The 19,624-nt window shown below is 49.2% G+C and overlaps 3 protein-coding genes across 17 annotated transcripts in view; 2 read left to right on the top strand and 1 right to left on the bottom strand.

Moving 5' to 3' along the window:
• Nucleotides 1-14,467, top strand: part of LOC108158832 (serine/threonine-protein kinase N) — a 33,329-nt gene extending 18,862 nt beyond the window's left edge. For 2 of the 14 annotated variants that reach the window (XM_033392062.1, XM_033392061.1), the window contains 8 exons: nt 5,844-7,148; nt 8,517-9,404; nt 10,923-11,177; nt 11,308-11,931; nt 12,001-12,372; nt 12,442-12,549; nt 12,609-12,749; nt 12,819-14,467. In XM_033392062.1, the coding sequence (XP_033247953.1) occupies nt 5,844-7,148; nt 8,517-9,404; nt 10,923-11,177; nt 11,308-11,931; nt 12,001-12,372; nt 12,442-12,549; nt 12,609-12,749; nt 12,819-12,962 (3,837 nt within the window). In that variant the 3' untranslated portion in view covers nt 12,963-14,467. Of the gene's footprint in view, nt 1-5,843; nt 7,149-8,516; nt 9,405-10,550; nt 10,859-10,922; nt 11,178-11,307; nt 11,932-12,000; nt 12,373-12,441; nt 12,550-12,608; nt 12,750-12,818 lie in introns of those variants that run through there. The other 12 variants (XM_017291545.2, XM_017291539.2, XM_017291547.2 and 9 more) reach the window with 10 other exon arrangements.
• On the top strand, nt 26-5,753 carry LOC108158834. Of its 2 annotated transcripts, XM_017291554.2 has the most exons (4): nt 26-1,675; nt 2,341-2,836; nt 2,892-3,323; nt 3,384-5,753. In XM_017291554.2, the coding sequence occupies exons 2-4, from the start codon at nt 2,594-2,596 to the stop codon at nt 5,037-5,039; spliced, it is 2,331 nt and encodes a 776-aa protein (XP_017147043.1). In that variant the 5' UTR covers nt 26-1,675; nt 2,341-2,593; the 3' UTR covers nt 5,040-5,753. The 2 variants fall into 2 exon arrangements, with proteins under 2 accessions (XP_017147043.1, XP_017147042.1); XM_017291553.2 differs by having other exon boundaries at nt 26-2,836.
• A 24-nt stretch (nt 14,468-14,491) lies between the features above and the next one.
• Nucleotides 14,492-15,447, bottom strand: LOC117185825. The gene is made up of 4 exons (XM_033392070.1): nt 15,120-15,447; nt 14,974-15,058; nt 14,761-14,917; nt 14,492-14,703 (listed from the first exon to the last, which is right to left on the bottom strand). The coding sequence occupies exons 1-4, from the start codon at nt 15,120-15,122 to the stop codon at nt 14,619-14,621; spliced, it is 330 nt and encodes a 109-aa protein (XP_033247961.1). The 5' UTR covers nt 15,123-15,447; the 3' UTR covers nt 14,492-14,618.
• Nucleotides 15,448-19,624: the final 4,177 nt, after the last annotated feature.

The following is a 19,624-nucleotide window of genomic DNA, read 5'->3' on the forward strand; positions in this document are numbered from 1 at the left end:
TGAGTGCCTAGATCCCAGACCCCAGACCCAAAAAAAAAGGGGTAGTCCTAGAGTTAATTAGATCTGGCCAGTGGCCAGGTAAGCGGAACGCGTCTCATATCTGCCTCTCTGAGACTCAGGTGTACGCCATATGGCCACACGGCGTATGATTCATATACGTACGTATACGTATACGTGATTTCTGTCCACGGAACGAGAAGGAACGAGAAACGAGGCTAATTATGCGGCTGTTTCAGTTCGTTTTTCGTTCGTTTTGGTTTTCATTTCGAATCTTTTTTTTAGTTTCGCCCGCTAACTGTCGTCTCATTAATTTAATGGACGTGGAATGTGTCGCATTTACTTGGTCGGCACCAAAAAACCGAATACGAAAATGATTTGGCAAGTGTGCCCCAGGGCCTGCCCTAATAATTTTCTATAGGGTATTCCGGTTGGGGTTTGGTCGGTTTTTATGCGCAGTTTGTGGCCAGCAAAGCAGTGCTCTATAATTCTAGGATTCTCGGTTCTATGATTTGGTTTCCCGAATAATTCTAAAGGAAAAGAGATCCAGAAAAAGGCAATTGTTGGATTGAAAGATCCCTTTAAGATTTGACAATTTCTTGGAATTAGAAAACTCTGCCCAAAGATTCGTTGAACAAATGTAGTTCCCAGGAATTTATTTGTTGGGCAAATGAGTTCCTGGAATACAGAGCAAGAGCATTCCGAGAGTCATTCGGAAAACTGTGCGACAATTTCCGTACGAGTGTTTTCCCAATTTCACAATCCAAGGAAAGACATACATACATATGTACATAGGCTGTTGTACACTTGTTCTTTTTCTTCTTTTCGTGGATTTCCCAATGAGCTGTGCGCTGTGTGCGTTTCCTGTCGCGTGGCTCTCTGGGGACGCGACTCTCTGGGTGATTTATCTGTCGGCTGTAAGGGGGGCTTCCCTCTCCACTTCCGCAACAGCTCGGATTCTGGCCTAAATATTATATTTGTGGCCAGATTCCCATTGCCGTTCTCATAGTCGTATTTATTTGTTTTGCGGCTTGTTTGCGGCGACGACTGGCGACGCCTGTTGCATCTGTCGGCTGGAGTTGATCTCAAGAGGAAGTACAGGGTGTTACAGTGCCAGCTCCATAAGATCCCCCAACAATGGAAAGATTTCCACACTAGTTGGGCTTATGGCTGTGAAACGCACTGTACACTGATCCCCTTGTCAGACGTGTGCCATCAATGATGGAACTCTGAAGTTTTTATTCGTTCAGACATCACTGAAATGATAAACAAACTCCTTCCCCTTTCAGCCCTTTGGGTCACAACATTTTTAGAACAAAGAGAGGGAGAGAGAGAGAGACAGAGAGAGAGAGAGAGCGCTGTCGTTTGGGGGGGGATATATCGAAACATCTGTTTGGATCGGGCAACAAATCTCGTCCGAGCGTGAGCAAAGTTCTCTGGCCAGCCGCAGAAAATGTGAAAAATCTCTTACCGTTTCGTTTGTTTCTCTGGCGAATTTTCCCAAGCAGCTTTTCCGCTGCTGCGTTCAGTTCAAGTTGTGTTGCCGTTGACGTTGCTGTTGCCGTTGCTGCCTCTGACGCTTCCCCCGATAGAGATTTTTGTATTATTGTCCGCGCGTTCCGCGTCTCGCGTTCCGTGTTCCGTGTTCGTGCTCGTGTGTTCGAAACTCTATGAATATGTAATAATGGAAGAGATCAAAGAAACCTCCAAGAGGAAAATCAGACCCCCACACACACACACATGAGAAAACAAAAGAAATGGGAGCCGCAGCCGGGAGCCGGGAGCCGACACACCTGATACACAAACTCCATATTACGCATACGCCGCGTGCACCTGCCAATTGCGTAATTTTCGTTGAGCGGATCATCAGCCTCTGCACTCCTCTCTCACGCCTCTCTCCCTCCTGCTCTCAAATCGTGAGAGGGTCTTTTTGGGGTCATCTTGCAATTGTTAAAAATAAAAATCACATAAATTTAGACACACAATTTTTACAAGAGTCGAAAAATACTCAAAAACGAAAGTGTTTTCCTTTCCACCCCTCTCGTTTGTTGTGTGTGTGTGTGTGTGGGTGTGTGTGCGGCTGAATGAAGCTAAAAATACGGAAAAACAAAATGTGAATACAGTTAATAGTGCCTATGAAGGATAGCCGTAGAAAAGTTGCAAATATTTGAACAAAAAAGGGTTTAAAAATGTATTTTATACATTTTTTTAGACTCTATAGACTCTAAGGATGCAGTATTGAAATGAAATATTCATCGGCATATCCTTCTTAGGCACTTTCGACTGTAAAATACGCGTATAATCAAAGAGAAAAAAAATGAAACAATAAATGTTTGAATTCAGCTTTCGGGCATTTCGCACGAACGATAGAACTATCAAAAACGGTTTCAAGATATGTATTTTTAGCCACCGTTATAAGAATAAAACATATCGTGTGTGAATATATATATATACATATGTACATTTATCGTATATAGTGCCATATATACATACATATGTGCGTGAGTGTATCCATGTGTCCGATATAGATGGCACCTTGAACAAACAGTTTAGAACCGCAATGTGTTCTGGCAACGAAAGTGCGTAAGGGAGAGTGATGGCCACGCCCACTGCCTCGTTGGCGGCTCCTGGAGCTGCACCGCTGCCCCACGAGCTGACGGCCGAGTGGACAGTGCGTGCCCATCTCACGTTTGCCCGTGCCGGAGAGGCGGTGCACAAGGAGTGCGGTGCAGGGCCAGTGCATCCAGTGCATCCAGTGCATCCAGTGCATCCAGTGCGTGTGGTCTACAAGTGGTGCACGCCCTCCGATGAACCCGAAACAGAGCAGGATGTCGACAAGGTAAGTCCTGTGGCAGCGCGGAGCACTAGAGGCTCATACCACGTTCCTCTTGTAGACAGCCAACACGATGGGGATGGGGACCAGCTTCCGGTCCACCAACTCCTCGGCCACCACCACCAATGCGGACTCGGCCTTCGGCAGTCCCCAGGCGTCACGGGCCCTCCCTGCGGGGACATCCGCTCCAGGCGCCACAGCTCAAGTGTGCGGAACGCGCTGTCGGAGCACCTGCAACATCATGGTTTCCGCTGTGGCGGATTTCCTGCCGCAGGAAGCGGCCGCAGGACCGAACGAGCCCTTCGTCTACCACAACAAGGTGCGGGCCCAGCAGCTGCGCGATGCCTTCTCGCAGACCAGCGACCACGAGGAGCCGCAATTGGTGGAGCCGCAACAGCGTCGACGTACCGCCTACGAGCAGCGTCGGGCCACCACCGAGGCCCTCATGAACTTTGCCACCAGGCGGCAGGCAGAGGAGGCGAACACCTATGTGGTAAGCCAGGGCTCAAGAGGATGCACCTTGCGCTCTTTTCTAATCGATTGATTTTTGCAGCCAACCTACTCGCCCACGCCCACGCCCACCACGCCCTCGTCCACATTCAAGTCGGCCTCGATGCCTAGGATACCGCCTCTTGGGGGACATCATGGGGGAGGAGGAACCTCACCGCGGGTGCCCCCCAACCTGGGGGAGAAGAAGCCCCGCACCGTCCACATCGATGTGTATTGCACTGGCTCCGAGGGGGATGAGGAGGCGGACGACGAGCAGCAGGCAGATGTGGAGGTCTCCTCCAGCTCCAGCTCAGACTCGGATCTGGCCGGGAGCAAGCGCTACGACCTGGACTCCAATTCCACTCCCCAAACGGTGTTGGACAACGAGCAGATGCTGCTGCGCCATCAGCGGATCTCTGGCGGAGCATTGCCGCGTCGCTTGGGCCATCAGAAGGAACAAAGGGAGCAAAAGGAGCCGAAGGACACACACCAGATGAGCCTGGGCCACGCCATCACCAAATGCAGCACCGCCGAGGAGGTGACCGAATCGAAGCAGCTGCTCTTCCGCAAACACATCGGCGACCAGCGGGCAGCCAAGCTGGCGAATCTGCGCCAGAAGTACATGCGGCAGCCGAGCGACGACACCATCAGCAGCACCTACCCGAACTCCTCGCACTCGACCATGCCCCGGGATGCCACCTGCAGCAGCATCTCCAGCGTGGCAGCGGGCACCGACTGCGTGGACTCCTCGTGGAAGGAAACGGACGAGCCGGATAACCCGTTGGCAGACTTTGGGCTGACCAAATCGGATAGCTTTGACTACGAGAACTCGCTGGATCGCCTGCGCATCAGCCAGATGGAGAGGCTCTGGTCGCGCCAGCACTCCTTCGATCAGCCCCAGACTACAGCCCCCACCTTGCCACTGTCGCATCCACATCAGCATCAGCACCAGCACCAGCATCAACACCAACACCAGCAGCATTTGCAGACCATCAAAGAAGTGCAGTCGCAGCGCAGCTCCTTCCAGCGGAGCGACACGATCCCCTCCGAATCGGATGGCTTCTCCGACACGAATGTGTTCAACACCTACCCGGGCCGGCAGATATCGCAAATGCAGCAGCGCAATCGCCCCGGTTTCCTGCAGTTCTTTGGGCCCTCCATCCATCCGAATCCTGGCCAGCCAACGCCGCCAGTCACGGCTCCTGTCCAGCCCGCCTCTGCAGCCAGTGCGGATCCGTTTCGACTGCTCCATCCGAGCTACCGCTGGAAGAGCGAGGCCCGCGACAATCTGAGCGCGCAGGGGGCCTCTGGATCGCCCTCGTCGGAGCGCAGTTCCCCGCAGCTGCTTTCGGCGGCCACCACTGTGCTGCGCTGTGGCAGCGAGGCCCCGCCCAGCACCACTTCGGCCAGCACATTCGGCACAACGGTCGTGACGCCCTCCCCCCTGCCAGGGCGACGCTTTGAGATCTCCCGCGACAGCCCGAGCGTGGCCAGCGAGGCCTCCATCGCCACCGTGTCGGGCTACACCCACGAGCACCTGGAGAAGACACGGCGCTTCGGCAATGTTGTGGCCATGCGCAAGCCCGGCCACCATGTGGGACCCACCAAGAACCCCAACTGCCAGTGCGAGAGCTGCCAGCGATGGCTGGCCGAACGCTTCCAGTTGCGTGGCAGAGCCTTCTCTCTGGGCGAGCGACCAGTGCTAAGGAGGCCGCAGTAACAGTAGAGTAGTAGAGTAGAGGCCTCTGGAAGAAGGATTGCACATACTTACATATGTGTGCTTTAGTTTCCCTTAATTAATGCCCCTGGCAGCCGTCGATTCGAATCCCTACAAAGTAGAGGTCTGCATGAATGGCAAGAAACCTGCATTCGAAATTTAAGCGAAACAGGCATGAATGGAATAAGTGAGAATGAGGGAGGTGTTTGAGTCAGACACTCGCTCGCACTTGTTTAATTGTGTGCCTTTCGCACTAAATCCACTCTTTTGCTCTATCGCAAAAGTACTTCAAATCGAGTCTCTTAAATTATATCATAAGAGGCTCTCTAAGGACCTTTCACTGCCACAAGCTGAGCTCGGTTTTCGGATCGATTTCGATATTTTCATATTTAGCATGACTTCCATATGCCATATTTATTTCACGATATTGGTCCACTGGGTCGGGTCAGTGCAGTTTATTGCACTTTTGTACTTTGAAGCCACGCAGATTTCTAATTTAAAGCTTTCCTTCTCTTGCATTTAACACTCTTCACCGCTCCCGCTCCCTATTAACCCGCAAAGATCCTGGACACACACTGGATTGAATTTTTTTCGATTAGGTTTAACGCAAACGCGAATGTTCCTCACACAAGAATACACACAGATTGTGCGCTGAATCAGTTTAATGTTTAATGTTGTAATAAAGTCATCAAATAGTCTGTAAAAAAGAAAGTAGTGTCTTTCCTTTGGTGTGGTTTTACTTAATATATATACAACATTTATAGTAGATGATTGATTATGTCATTAATCGCTTTATCCTTTTCGTAGGCCACTGGTCGCTTGTCGGAGTCGTCGCGGAAACTGGATCTCTTGCGATATTCGCTGGATCTGCGGCGCCAGGAGCTGCCAGTGGACTCTCCTGCGGCCCAGCAGCTGAAGACGGAGCTGCAGATCGTGCAGCAGTCGACGTCGCCGGTGCCGGTGACCTACACATCGCTGCAGACCGGGCAGGGTGGCCTGTTGGGGGGCAAGCCCTACCAGTCGGTGTCGTCGCTGGGGCGCTGTGCCAGTGTCACGGGCAAGCTGGAGGTGCGACTGATGGGCTGCCAGGGCCTGCTGGAGGATGTTCCAGGGCGTTCGCGACGCGACAAGGACAACAGCTCGAGTCCCGGCGATCTGCGGAGCTTCGTCAAGGGCGTGACCTCGCGCAGCAGCTCCAAGAGCTACTCGGTGAAGGACGAGACCTCGTTCGAGATCATGGCCGCCATCAAGCTGGACAACATCACCGTGGGACAGACCTCCTGGAAGCCATGCTCGCAGCAGGCCTGGGACCAGCGCTTCTCCATCGATCTAGACCGCTCCCGAGAGCTCGAGATCGGAGTCTTTTGGCGCGACTGGCGTTCCCTGTGCGCCGTGAAGGTCCTGCGACTGGAGGAGTTCATCGACGATGTGCGCCACGGCATGGCCCTGCAGCTGGAGCCCCAGGGCCTGCTCTTCGCCGAGATCAAGTTTCTCAATCCCATGATATCGCAGAAGCCCAAGCTGCGCCGCCAGCGCATGATCTTCAACAGACAGCAGGCAAAGAACATCCCCCGTGCCAAGCAGATGAACATCAATGTGGCCACCTGGGGTCGCCTGCTCAAGCGGAATGCCCCCAACCATGTCCACATGGGATCGGGCGAAGCCACAGGCGCTGCGGCTGCCCCTGCCCGCGACTCGGAGTCGCCCATTTCGAGGACTCCCTCGTCGGATGCCCTGGTGGAGCCGGAGCCGTATACACCCGGCGAGCAGGCCCAAAATCTGGAGTTCAATCCGGACGCGGGCATCCACGAGCACGTGGAAACGCCCGGCGAGTACCCGGATCCGGCGGCCAGCGGGTTGAGTGGCATGCGCCCACTCTCAATGCACATGCAGGGGATCAGCGTCCTGCCACCCGACACTCCTGCCGTTTCAGGCGCTGCAGCGGCAGCTGCCGCTGGCAGACCCAGCTCGCTCATCATACAGATGCCGCCGTCGGCAGGAGGCGCGAAGGCACCAGCGGTCATCGGTGGCCGCACGGCCGCCCCCACAACGGCGCCACCGCCGCCACCATTGCTCAAGTCATCGACCACCACGCCGGTGTTGGACCAGGAGGTGAGTGCTATCCAGAGATTATCTACGTACGACCAGGCCCGTATGCAGCTCAACCTTCTCAATCCCTCTGTAAAGATCTCCCCATGTACTATACAAATATATAGCTGTGTTCCCGTAGCTGGTTTGATCGTTGTGCCTGCCACATGCCACTGCCACATGCCATTGCCATTGCCATTGCCACAGCTCCTTTTGATCAACTCTTATCTCATGTACATATTCAGCCCCACCCCCACCTACACACATAAACATCTGTACAGTTATCGCATCATTATCCCTTGGTGTTGGCTTTTGTATTATCGATTGTTCATACATACTATACATACACATTTGATCGTACATGTACATAAGCTGTAATTATATACTAGTGTCTAAAGTGGATGCCACACCACACTCCATGCAGAAGCATCCGTGCAGATGGTGGGTTTGGAAGATAATCGAAAATTCTAGAAGCGATGATCTGGTGTCAAAGGGAGCTCCGGAAACAGTCCATCATTTGGTTGTTTCCCGTATGACACTAGCTTATCATTACCTGAACACCAACTGAAGAATTGTAAGCAGCGCTTGAAATCTTAAAGAAAGTGTCATTCCCCTAAAAATAATAGAAGTCGCAGCATATAACAATTCGTCAGAATTCAGTATTTGGTAGAAGCAAAATTTCAGGGAGACAAGATATAAAAACCTTAGGGGAAAAGGGTGCAGTGGGAACGAGAGAAATGCGAGTGTGTGCCTTAGTTCACATATGCAATCGATTTGTAATTGTAAAAGTACAACTTGCTGGTCTCAATCAGCTGTGTGTAGTCAGCTGTTCGACTGATGGCATGTCTCATGCGAACACTGTTTGAACATTTCCTCGACAGTATATAATTATTAAACTGAATGTCTTAGAAGTATATTCATATTGAGCTTTGTAGCTATCAGGGCTCTTCGAAAGTGTAAAGTGCAATATTCTGTTAAAAATCAGTAAATTTGAGCAAGTGTCATACGGACATAGGAGTTGCGGCTGCGAACTAGTTCCATCAGTTTCGCACTGCTTGATCTGCCGATGATCCCCGCCGTTTTCTCCCTTTTTGCCTCTGCCTCTCAATCGTCTACTTTATTCATCAGCATCATCATCTTTATCCCCTCTCTGTTCTCTTACTTCTCTCTCTCTCTCACTCACTCTCTCCATTTCTCTGTGCGAAAGAGAAGCTTTTTCTTATTCTCTTTAATACGCCGCCATCTTTCTCTCATTCCCTCTCGTTGTGCTTTGTGCTGCCCTTCCTTTCTCTCTCCTTTTCTGCGCGCCTCTCTGCCTCTGTGTGTGTCTGTGTGTGCCTGTCTCCTGTCTTCCGTTATCCGTCTGTCATGATCTCCGTTAATCGCCGACAGCTGCAGGATGCCTTGCACGAATTCGATTTCCTCTCCGACATGGACTCGCGTCCGACCACGCTGCGGCGCCTGCTGAAAGATCGGGACATGGAGCAGCTGCAGCTGGACCAGGAGGCGCTCGAGAGCCTGCTGCTGCAGCAGCAGCAGTCCGAGCAGCAGGCCCTGCACCAGAGGCAGCTGCAGGAGCAGCAGAGATTGCAACAGTTCCAGGAGGCCCAGCGTCAGGCCATCCTCGAGCTGTGCGAACAGCAGGAGAGGGAGAAGCAGCAGCAGCAGCAGCAGCAGCAGCAGCAAAAAGATCAGGCGAGACAGAAGGAGAAGGAGAAGCAGCTCCAGCATCAGCAGAAGCAACGCATGATCGAGCAGTGTATTGCCGAGTCCTCCGAGTGGGCCAAGCAGCGCCAGAGCCAGCCACCGCCGCCGCCGCCGCCGCCGCCACCTCCTCCTCCTCCGCTGTCACCCACCCAGTCAACACTAACCACAGACCAGACACCGCTCCCGAGCCCGCTATCGCTACCGCTCTCGATCTCGCCAGCCAGCCGCCCAGTCACCTACCCCTGCCCCAGCCAAAGTCCACTCGCCTTGCCACCAACCAACCAATTTCAGTTGCAGCCCGATCCTGCCCAGACCAGCAGTCGCTTTGCCGCCGTCGAGGATCTGTCGCGGCCATCGGCTGTGGAACAGCAGCTGCACCGTCCGGTGCTGACCATGCCGCCGGTGGTGCTGCTGGGCTGCCGGGAGGAGGACAGATCGGTGCCGCCCTCGCCCCTGGTCGAGTATCCCGAGGACGACGACGAGTATCTGTACAGGGCCGATGGCGGCGGGGGCAGCCGGGATCTGGTGCAGTCCAGCCACAGTTCCAGTGCGGGCGATCGTTTCTGTGTGGAGGTTAGGAGGTTTTTCATTTGATTTCTTTTTTTGCTTTTGGTTTGGAATTTGCTTTTTTTGTTGGCTTGCAGGACGGGGTCACCCCGGAAAGTATGCTAGGGAACACCCTCGCCCTGCAATCCGTGCAATCGAATTTATTTAATATTATTCACTAATCCGCAAAAAGCTTTTTCGTTTCTTACATTTATTCGTCTGTGGCTGACACGATTTTTGGGTGTTATTTTTAATGTTATCGTTTTGTTATCGTTATTCGATTGCTGTTGGTGTTCGTTCGTTATCACTTTTCGACGAATAATATCACGATGAGTGCAAAAAAGTGTCCATAAAGCCTAAAACATATTATTCATAAAACATACTCATGCACACGACAACAAAACACTCACATTTGTTTTTGGCTTGTATCTAACATCGCGTTTACCAGCACTGCCTTGTAGTGTTAACAGTAGAACATAGTATTGAAAGCACAAATAAATTTCGAACTAACGGTCTAATCCCACCCTAGAAACCCAATTCCCGTTAGAACTCCCAGTTGATCCTAACTTGAAGATGTTTGTAAATAAAACAAATGCTTTACAAATTACATTGCTAATTATTTATAACCACAAACGACTTGAGAGCTCTGAATATTATAGAAAATCTATGAAGTGAACTGATGTACATAATCCCAACGATAAGATATCCAAAAGTGACAATTTGAGTCGCTTTAAATAGACACGTTTCCGAAAAGATCACAGGGAAAGCGGAGAGGAGAGGCCCGAAAGTGCGCCCCTTCACGTGCCAAAATCGAGTGTATGTTCTGTCCCCATAGGCACCCAGTCCCCAGCACCAGCACCAGCACCTCTCACACACGACACTTTCCACGACATTGCAGAACGTCAACGTTCCCCCACATTTTCCATTTCATTTCAGATGCTTACCTATCTATATGTATGTACATATCGGTGTCTTTCTGTGTCTCCTCCCATCTCCTCCCATCTATGTACGGACTCATCCATATACTGGGGCTATGCGCTGTTACGCTGGCCCGCGTCTTACGTAGCCATTGGCCATTTTTAGACCCAAAGAACGACGCAGAAGCGCCTAAAATGCTAAGCGACCATTTTGCTTGGCCTCTGGTCATGACTTTGGCACTTGTTTGCCTTCAGTTGCCCGCCGTTGCCGCCGCTGTTGCTACTGCCACTGCCCTTGCGGTATATGTAGCTTCCGTCGATCCGTTGATCCGTCGATATCGATCGGTTTTAAAGTATGGCCGTGGTCGTGACGTCATGATTGTGCCAGCATTCCATGCACTCGCGCAGGTCCTGAGGCAAATGTTTGCAGTCCAACTCCAGCAACAGCAACAGCCACAGCAGCATTCCCATACTCTTTTTCATAGTCTGGATCTGTCGCCGACTTGGCCAATCCGTCAGCTGTTGTCCACATCCGCACCTGCCATATGCGATACACCGCCTGCTGTATGTTTGTTTGTCCCCCCCGGCGTTGTGAAGCGCAGCTCTTTGAACCACAATCCTCTTGCAGGCGCATATCAGTCTTGTACATATCACCCTCGAACCCATCGATGCCAGCTGCACCACCAGCTGCCTGATAGAGGAGGTGGCCGAGCCAGAGCCACAGCCGGAGACAAAGGCGGTGGCAGAGGCACAGTCCCACTGCCAGTCGCAGTCGCGGTCGCAGTCGCAGTCGCAGTCGGAGGCATTCGTTGAGAGTGTATTGCTTGAGACAGTTGTTGAAAAGTTAGACAGTTCGACGAGTGAAGAGGAGCAGCTGGAGCAGGTAAACGGCCCCAGAGGCAGACACATATGCAGAGCTCTCAAGTTGTTTCCACAGATATTGATATAAATGAATACAGAATACAGAATATGCCAAACGAATGGGCTAACATCTCTCAATTCCTTTGCCACAGGTTATACCGCAGTTGGGAAAACTATATGTGGGCAGCAGTCAACAGCAGTATGGACAGTCCTCGCCCATCATTCAGGAGCCGCCGACTCCGACCATCTATTGCGTTAGTGCGTCGGCCGGCGCCCCGCAATTCCCGCAGCCCACACAGCGCCAGGACAAGCTGCAGCAGCAGCCTGGGCAGCAGCCCATCTATGCGAATCAGTACGAGTTGAACGTGGCCAAGGCAGCGGCTGCCGCCTCAGTGTACACGCCTACGCCCACGCCCAGCTCCTCATCGACGAGCAACACCAGCCAGCAGGAGCAGCGCAAGAATGTGGCTCGGGGACTGCAGTTCCGCGAGACTGGGGGCCGTCTGGTCAAGCCTGGACCGCCTCCGAATGCAGGCATGCTGTCGATGGACAACTTCCGGCTGCTGAGTGTGCTGGGACGAGGACACTTTGGCAAGGTGATCCTGTCGCAGCTGCGCAGCAACAACCAGTACTATGCCATCAAGGCGCTGAAAAAGGGCGACATTATCGCCCGCGATGAGGTGGAGTCGCTGCTGAGCGAAAAGCGCATCTTCGAAGTGGCCAATGCCATGCGCCACCCGTTTTTGGTCAATTTGTATTCGTGCTTCCAGACCGATGTGAGTCCCAAAGTCAGCTGAGAGAGATTTTTAGTTTTAACCTTTGATACCTCCTTGCTTTCTCGACAGCAACACGTTTGCTTTGTGATGGAGTACGCCGCCGGAGGAGATCTGATGATGCACATCCATACGGACGTGTTTCTGGAGCCGCGTGCCGTTTTCTATGCAGCCTGCGTTGTGCTGGGGCTGCAGTATCTGCACGAAAATAAGATCATCTACCGCGACCTGAAGCTGGACAACCTACTGCTGGACACGGATGGGTATGTGAAGATCGCCGACTTTGGCCTGTGCAAGGAGGGCATGGGCTTCGGTGATCGCACGGGTACTTTCTGCGGCACGCCCGAGTTTCTGGCACCCGAAGTCCTCACCGAGACCTCGTACACAAGGGCCGTGGACTGGTGGGGTCTGGGGGTGCTCATCTTTGAGATGTTGGTTGGTGAGGTAAGTCGAACGGGAAGATTTCTTGTGTGTATTTCGTTAGTTAACTGACTACCAATCCTATTTTGACAGTCACCTTTCCCTGGCGATGATGAGGAGGAGGTGTTCGATTCAATTGTGAATGATGAGGTCCGCTATCCGCGCTTCCTCTCACTCGAGGCCATAGCCGTGATGCGTAGGGTAAGTCATTCGCATTCAATGATCTTTTCTGACTAATCAATGTACGTATACCTTTCCAGCTACTGCGCAAGAATCCAGAGCGACGTCTAGGATCGTCGGAGCGCGATGCGGAGGATGTCAAGAAGCAGGCATTCTTCCGGTCCATTGTCTGGGATGATCTGCTGCTTCGTAAGGTCAAGCCACCGTTTGTACCCACGATTGTAAGTCGAATAGCGTCCCAGGCAAAGATAATTTCGATAAATATATTTGTGTGTAATTCGCTTCCGTAGAACCATCTGGAGGATGTCTCGAACTTTGATGAGGAATTCACGTCGGAGAAGGCGCAATTGACGCCACCAAAGGAGCCGCGTCACCTGTCCGAGGATGAGCAGGTGCTCTTCCAGGACTTTTCATACACGGCCGAATGGTGTTAGTGTCCCGCAACACCCCTCCCGTGTCCAGTTAGTCTTATGGGCTCACCAAGGGCCTAGCCCGATCGTTCTAACAACCCTCGCCCTCTGCTTTTAAATGTGTAAGAATTATTGCTAGCTTAAGTGAATGTGAGTTAAATATTTAAACAGGAACGCCTCCAGATAATACCCATACAGGACATATATTATATCTAATCACTGGAGTGTTGCTCACTTGCTCACCGAAACAAGCATTAACAAAACCCACTAGAAGACGTCCTCTTTGAGGGCACAACAAGCGCATTTTTCGATCATCAATCAGGAGCAGAGCCGGATCCCTTCCAATCCAATCCAAAACAATACAATACCCTTCCCCTCCATCAGCATGAACCATATTGCATAGCATGCATCTTTTAATTTCCTAACGCGAGAACGAGAATATATTGAATAGTCTGACGAACCCTAGGAAGGCCTTATACGCAACGTTGTAGATTTTGGACAGATTTATTGTGAGCCAGGTTCCAAGTAGATTTTAGAGAAGAAAATTATGTATACACACAGCTATTTTACAAGCGCCACCAGTAGGAGATCGGATCAGATCGTATCGGATCGGATCAAAGCGAAACGGAGCGGAGGAACATATTTTCATAAACCACATACAAGAACAAATTCAAGAATACATATATTTTATACATATATTGCATGCACACATCCCAGGAAAATGTCTTGATAAAAGAGCTCATCCTCTAAACATATTTTAAGATAAAGAACGAAGGAGAGAAAGTTAGAAAGTGAGAGATAATACTTACAGTTTTAAAGTGTAACCCCTGTAAATTTCTTTGCGTTTTCAAATCAACTCGTGTTAGCCAATTGTGTGCCCGAGTTGTGTTATATTTTAAAGCTACATTTTATTATTTTTTAATTCACACACAACGCCTACATTTGTTATTTATTATTATTATTGTACTTTATACAAAAAACTGTATTGCTTTGAGCATTTTAATTCAATGATATATGGATTTCAAACGATTCGCTTGTATGCCCACGAGAGAAAGAGAGAATGGAACGGAACGGAACGGTACGCTTTAACAGAAAAAAACATAATGCCGTTCGGAGAGCCTGACCCCTCGTTGCCAGAGATACATATGTGGCATGCGATCGGATTGTTGTTTCACTTAAGATCTATGCTATTTGTAATTTAATTTTTAAATTGTATTTAAGTTTGTAATAATCAATTATGCAAGCGTAGGCTAAGCTATCATTATGTGAAGATAATTATTGATAAATACGATTATGATAACGATCGTGCACTGCACCCCTCATGCAGAACAATATACAACCAAGCAGATCTATTGTCATTACGATTATGATTATGATTATAATTACAACGGCAACTTGCGGCCTGGAATATCGATTCATCACCAACAAAAATATCCCCCCATTCCCTTTAGCTGCCAAGTTGTGCGTGTATCCTCTTATTTATGCAACTATGATATGATTTTTGAATAAATGTATCTATCGCTATTAAATAAATGCAGTTTTGAGTCATCAAACAAGTTTGAAATTGGGTTTTTAATGATTCACAAGGATCTGACAGTCTGTAAACAATTGACTAAATAAATACACATAATCTTAAAATATTAGGGACAGCGTTTCCTATAAATTAAACATCAAGCACCTTTAGAACTTCTTTTCACTGAATCCTTCGGTCACCTGGTAATACAAAATGTTGCCTGTATTATCCACGATGGCCAAAAATATGTTGCTGAAAAAGAACAATGAAAATAAACAAAACAAAACAATACTTTAAACCAATGCTCACTTTTTTCCAAATTTGTCTTGCATTGCCTCAACCAGGCTGAAATGAATGCCCTTCGTATGGAGCAAGGGTATGTAAGCAGCCTGTGTGTCCTCTTTCCGCAAGTAGAACACCTTCAAATCATCATCGTAGTGCGGCTGCAGGTGGCCGCAGCGCTCATCTAAGAAAAAAGGCTTTATAATGATTCTTAATAGTATATTTGATTGATTGATTTACCCCTTTTTAAGTCGTTGTAAACCTGAAGAGCCAGGGCCGCTGTCAAATCATCGGGACATACATTCTGAAAATCTCTCAGCTGAAGCTGCAATGAAAAATTGAGAGTACAGGAGGGAGGCTAATGCATCGACCTGAGAGCCGCTCACCATGGCTGCAAATGCTTTTCCAGGTTCTTCTACGCCCACTATGCTTAGAGAAAGCGTTTGAAATGGAATATAATAAAATGCCGCAGCGTCGTTTAAAGCAATACTTTTCGGAAACAGCTGAAGTACCAACAAAAGTACCTTGCCTGTGTTTAACAATAATACGACCAAAAAAACAAATTGACGTTAGTAGGATTGCTGAAGAACAATACTCCAAACAAAACGGCTGCCACTTTAAAACTGCTGCATTTGTTGCGCACTTTAATTAAACAATTATTTTGCTTTATTTTCATGAGTTTTAACAGGAAGACAACAGAATCGATAGCCGAAAGCTTCTGTTAAAGGAATTCCGATAGCATTGCTGTTAAGCTTGACCTGTGTTGGAAAACCAAAAGTGCTGTAAAGTTCCAAGTCGTTTAAGGGTTGGCGCTACTTTTGAATTTGAATGGGCTGAGACGTTTCCTTGGGTAAAACGGAACTGATTAAAATAGGAATTTAATGAAAACATTTAATGATGGCATAGAGAGTTCATTACCTTCGCTCTTTGATGAACATGTTTATGGGAAAGAGGCGAAACTTGAAGCGTTGATTGTCTGTTACGCGCCTCCTCAAAATAGAATCTTTGTATGCAGACATTGTCTTGTCTAGACCAACAGACAGTACTGCCACTCGGGCCCTTGACAGTACAGTCCGCCCCAACTCCATGAGTAGACAATGTAGACAGGAACAAGGCAACAAATTATGCTAAGTAGATGCAGTTGGCCAAAGACTAAGGAACGGGTTCGAGGATATGCATGGCAAGCAGTTCCTAAGGCATCTGCCAGGACCTGCGCCTTGTGGCTGGCGTTTTCCCCGAGTGCCTGGCCAAGTGATAAGGGTTTGGCAGCAGCCCCAGCCAAAGGATTTCCTCGCCCAAACTTGAATGGGTATGTGCATGCATATCAATGGATGAATGTCTGCGTTAAGCAACTTTCTGCTTCTCGCAACACTCCTACAACACTCCCCGCAGTCCTATGCAGATTTGTTTGCAGTTGGAGTCGTTACTGTGGACGGGGCTGAACATGGAGCTAAGGAAGTGCAGGCTCAAGGTATTCGATTAGGATGTGCCAGAAAATCAATGCAAAGATGAAAAGTCAATGCGGAAAATTCTTCAGACCACAATGGACCTCCGACCGGGCGGCGTAGACCAGATGCTGCGGTCGATGGCTATTATTGAGCTTGTCAATGACAGGGCCAAATGACGGAGTACAGAGGCGCTCAGAGGGAGGCCGCCCAGCTTCAGCTGCCTTCCCAGCCAGGGCAATTACAGTGGCTACAACGGCAACGACAGCAATTGATACAGTCTCACACACACACACACACACACATACGCGCACGTACCCTTAACGCTTAGAGCCATGTGTGTGCTTGCGTGCGGGGGGGTGGCGGGTTGTTGGCTGCTGCTTGCTTGCGGTTACTTAATGCTGTTTACGGTCCTGTCCAGAGTTTGTCCTGCCAGTGGCCGGAACTTATTTGTGCCTGGAATGGGTGCGATGCGGTGTGTCGTGCAGTTGGCCATAATATTATTTGCACTTGCTCTACTGCTCTCCTGCTGCCCGGCTGCCCGGCTGCCCTCTGCGCTTATCCCCGGGTCCAGGCTCACGGCACGGCACGGCACGGCATGGCGTAGCCATTGCCAGGGCTAAATGGCCAGTTGAAGCATTTATGGTCCACAACTAGTAGTCGTTCCTTGTGTTAGTGGTTAGTGTGTGTGTATGTGTACATACACATTCATTCGTTCAATTGCTTCATCTGGTTGGCTTGGCTGGCTGCTTGTTGGCTTTAATTAAAAATACTTTCGCCTCGTAAAGTTCAAAGGTGAGCTCATATATGTATGATATAAATTGTTTTCCTTTCTTTTCAGAAGGAATTCCCACACGAAGCTGTGGGAGCAGCTGTGTGCTTCACAGCGCATGCAAATTGTAGTACTCTCTCTCTCTCTCTCTCTCTCTGTCTCTCCCTCTCCTGGTGCCACTTAACATATTTGCCACATGCTGGTATTTGCCTTGCACCTTTCTGCTGGTCATTTGCATGCCACGGCCACATGCCACAGCAGTGCGCACTGGTGCAACCGGAGGTGGCAGACCTTGACATGGACTGCGGGACCGCTCTCTGACCGCTTTGAGGGCAGCCGCCGGGAGCGTTTTAATTGACCAACCGGCAACAGCTCCACGGGGATCAATGGAGATTTACAATACTGGATCGACGTGTCAGCTGTGCCTTGGCTTTTAAATTTGTCCCCCAGCTCTGACCCCAGCTCTCTGTCAGTGTTCCAGCCCCTCCTCTGATACTCTCCGTGGATTGCATTATGTTGTGCAAGCAGGAAATTAAAGTTTTATTTGGTATTTGGATTGCTTCTGCATCCTTTCATTCGGGTCAGACCTGCTTCTTTCTGCACTTATTCTTCGTTTTTTACAAGTTTTGGAGTACTTATTGCGTATTTTTGCCAGGTTAGGAGCTCCCTTTGTACTTTGGGCCAGAGTTGGAGTGCCTGTTCAAATTTCTTTTATACTCTTCTTAAACTTTAGAGCGGAATCACAATGGCAGAAGAGTTTTCTTAGCATTAAACATTTCATGAGACTTCAGCCACCAACAAATGGGGGAATGTCCTTGGCAATTCAATGCGAATTATATACCAATTATGGCTTACTACTTTGGCAGTGGCAAACAGCATTGGTATGCATGCATTATTACCGCTTATTGGATTTGTATGTGCCTCCGTTAATGACAATTTAAGAGCTCCTAATGGCTTAATGGGCTTTGGCCATCATTGCGGCATCGAGTCAAAATGATTTTGCCGCATCATTGGCAATGCAATTAACTCAACCATTTGGGTTTATTTTTCCACTTTTCCAGTTGTTTTTGGGGTTGTTGGGGGTGGCGATGGCGATGTCCCCGGGTAATTAGGTGGCGACTTTCCTGCTAGTTTTTCCGCCTGTCTGTTTTTGTCTTCTAATGGCTCTTCCCTGACTGTGCACGATATTTCATTAAAACTCTATAATTGCATGACAAGACAAGATTTTCGCACTCATCGTGGCAGAAGGTGGCGGAGGGTGGTGGGTGGTGTTTGGTGCAATCCCTTTTGCTTATCCCTTTCGTGTTCACGCCGCAAGTTCTGGCAAATGGCGTGGAATGCAATTGATTTCCATTCAACTGATAATTGAAAGCTTTGCCCCAAAGATATAATGGAATAGTGGCAAATGGCTGTCCTTCGGTGAATCCAGGCAGGGCCTTAGCCTTCTTGTGAATACCAGGAAAGCGAGGCAGCTTCAGGCGCCTTTTAATTGGATCGACAGACATTGGTAATAGATATCATAAATATATACTAACTTATCCTTGTCCTGCTTTTGTCATCTCGATTCCCTACTTGAACTCACGATTTCCATTCAAAGACAGCAAATAATTGGCCTTTTTATAGCAATTAATTTTTGATTCTCCCTCAGGGCCAACGATTTCAGGTCCAGCAATCAAACATATGACCAAGACATACAATTAATTTCATTGATTCAAACATAAGTTATTTATGCACACGAGTGCATCAGAATATCTAACATGTGTAATGCAAAAATCAATGACAGAGACACAGATACAGATGGGGATAAGTAAATGTAATTTACTGGGAGCCTTTGCACAACACTTTCGAGTATTATTACCCTCTGGTCCTGAGATACAAATCACAGAGAATGTGGCCATGTTGTAATTTCAGGCTGCGGTGGTCTGAAAGCAAATTGAATCTTGCTGTCTTGCATTTTCAGCCTGATAGCCTGATAGCATTTGATGGAGGATGAGATGCGGTGAAAAACTGAGGGCAGAGGCAGAAGCAACAACTATGTCAGGAATTATACAAAAGATATACATACATACAGCAAATGCAGCACGCCAGTGCACACCAGGATTCATTTTCCACTTGACTGGAGTTGAGCGCGTTTCGCGTTTCAGCACAATTTCAATGCGACAGACAACAAGGACTAAGCAGCAGACGGGCGGGGACGGAACGTTCTCAGCACAATGGTCCCGGCCAGACAGCATTGTCACCGTTGCTGCTGTCCACTTTGGCAGGACCATAAACATCCCCATTGAGTGACATTTACCACAGTGGGTCCCAACCGGAAAACTTTACAGCATTTGTTAGTTTAGCCGTTGTTGCTGCTGCTGCTGCTGCTGTTGCAGGGAGCATTCATTTGCGTAATTAGTGGCCAAGTGGCATCCACAATGTAGCAGAGCCAACCGCATGCCATACCACAAGGTAAGTGCTTCGAAATCACCGCAACGTCTCTTGATTATTGGCATCGAGCTGCAGACAGCTGAGGTCAGCAGAACTCATAGCATACTTCTCTGCGGCAACTGGAAAGGAGTTGAACGAGCAGCAAGGATGGATAGGACGCCCATTCAGGTAAGAGTGCTGCAGTGGCATCACAGCTTCGCTCGACTGACTGCCATGGGATTGTATGGCATCCATTTCAATGGCA

The sequence above is a fragment of the Drosophila miranda genome, chromosome 3, assembly GCF_003369915.1.
Source record: "Drosophila miranda strain MSH22 chromosome 3, D.miranda_PacBio2.1, whole genome shotgun sequence".
Taxonomy (NCBI): Eukaryota; Metazoa; Arthropoda; class Insecta; order Diptera; family Drosophilidae; genus Drosophila; species Drosophila miranda.

Excerpts from the sequence above, each read along its gene's own strand:
- LOC117185825 (XM_033392070.1), bottom strand. Across the intron at positions 14,918-14,973 it reads TTACAACGACTTAAAAAGGG|ATGAGCGCTGCGGCCACCTG; the intron begins GTAAATCAATCA and ends CTTTTTTCTTAG. Across the intron at positions 14,704-14,760 it reads CAAGACAAATTTGGAAAAAA|CAACATATTTTTGGCCATCG; the intron begins GTGAGCATTGGT and ends GTTCTTTTTCAG.
- LOC108158834 (XM_017291553.2), top strand. The coding sequence starts at position 2,594 with ATGGCCACGCCCACTGCCTCGTTGGCGGCTCCTGGAGCTGCACCGCTG. Across the intron at positions 2,837-2,891 it reads CAGAGCAGGATGTCGACAAG|ACAGCCAACACGATGGGGAT; the intron begins GTAAGTCCTGTG and ends TTCCTCTTGTAG. Across the intron at positions 3,324-3,383 it reads AGGAGGCGAACACCTATGTG|CCAACCTACTCGCCCACGCC; the intron begins GTAAGCCAGGGC and ends TGATTTTTGCAG.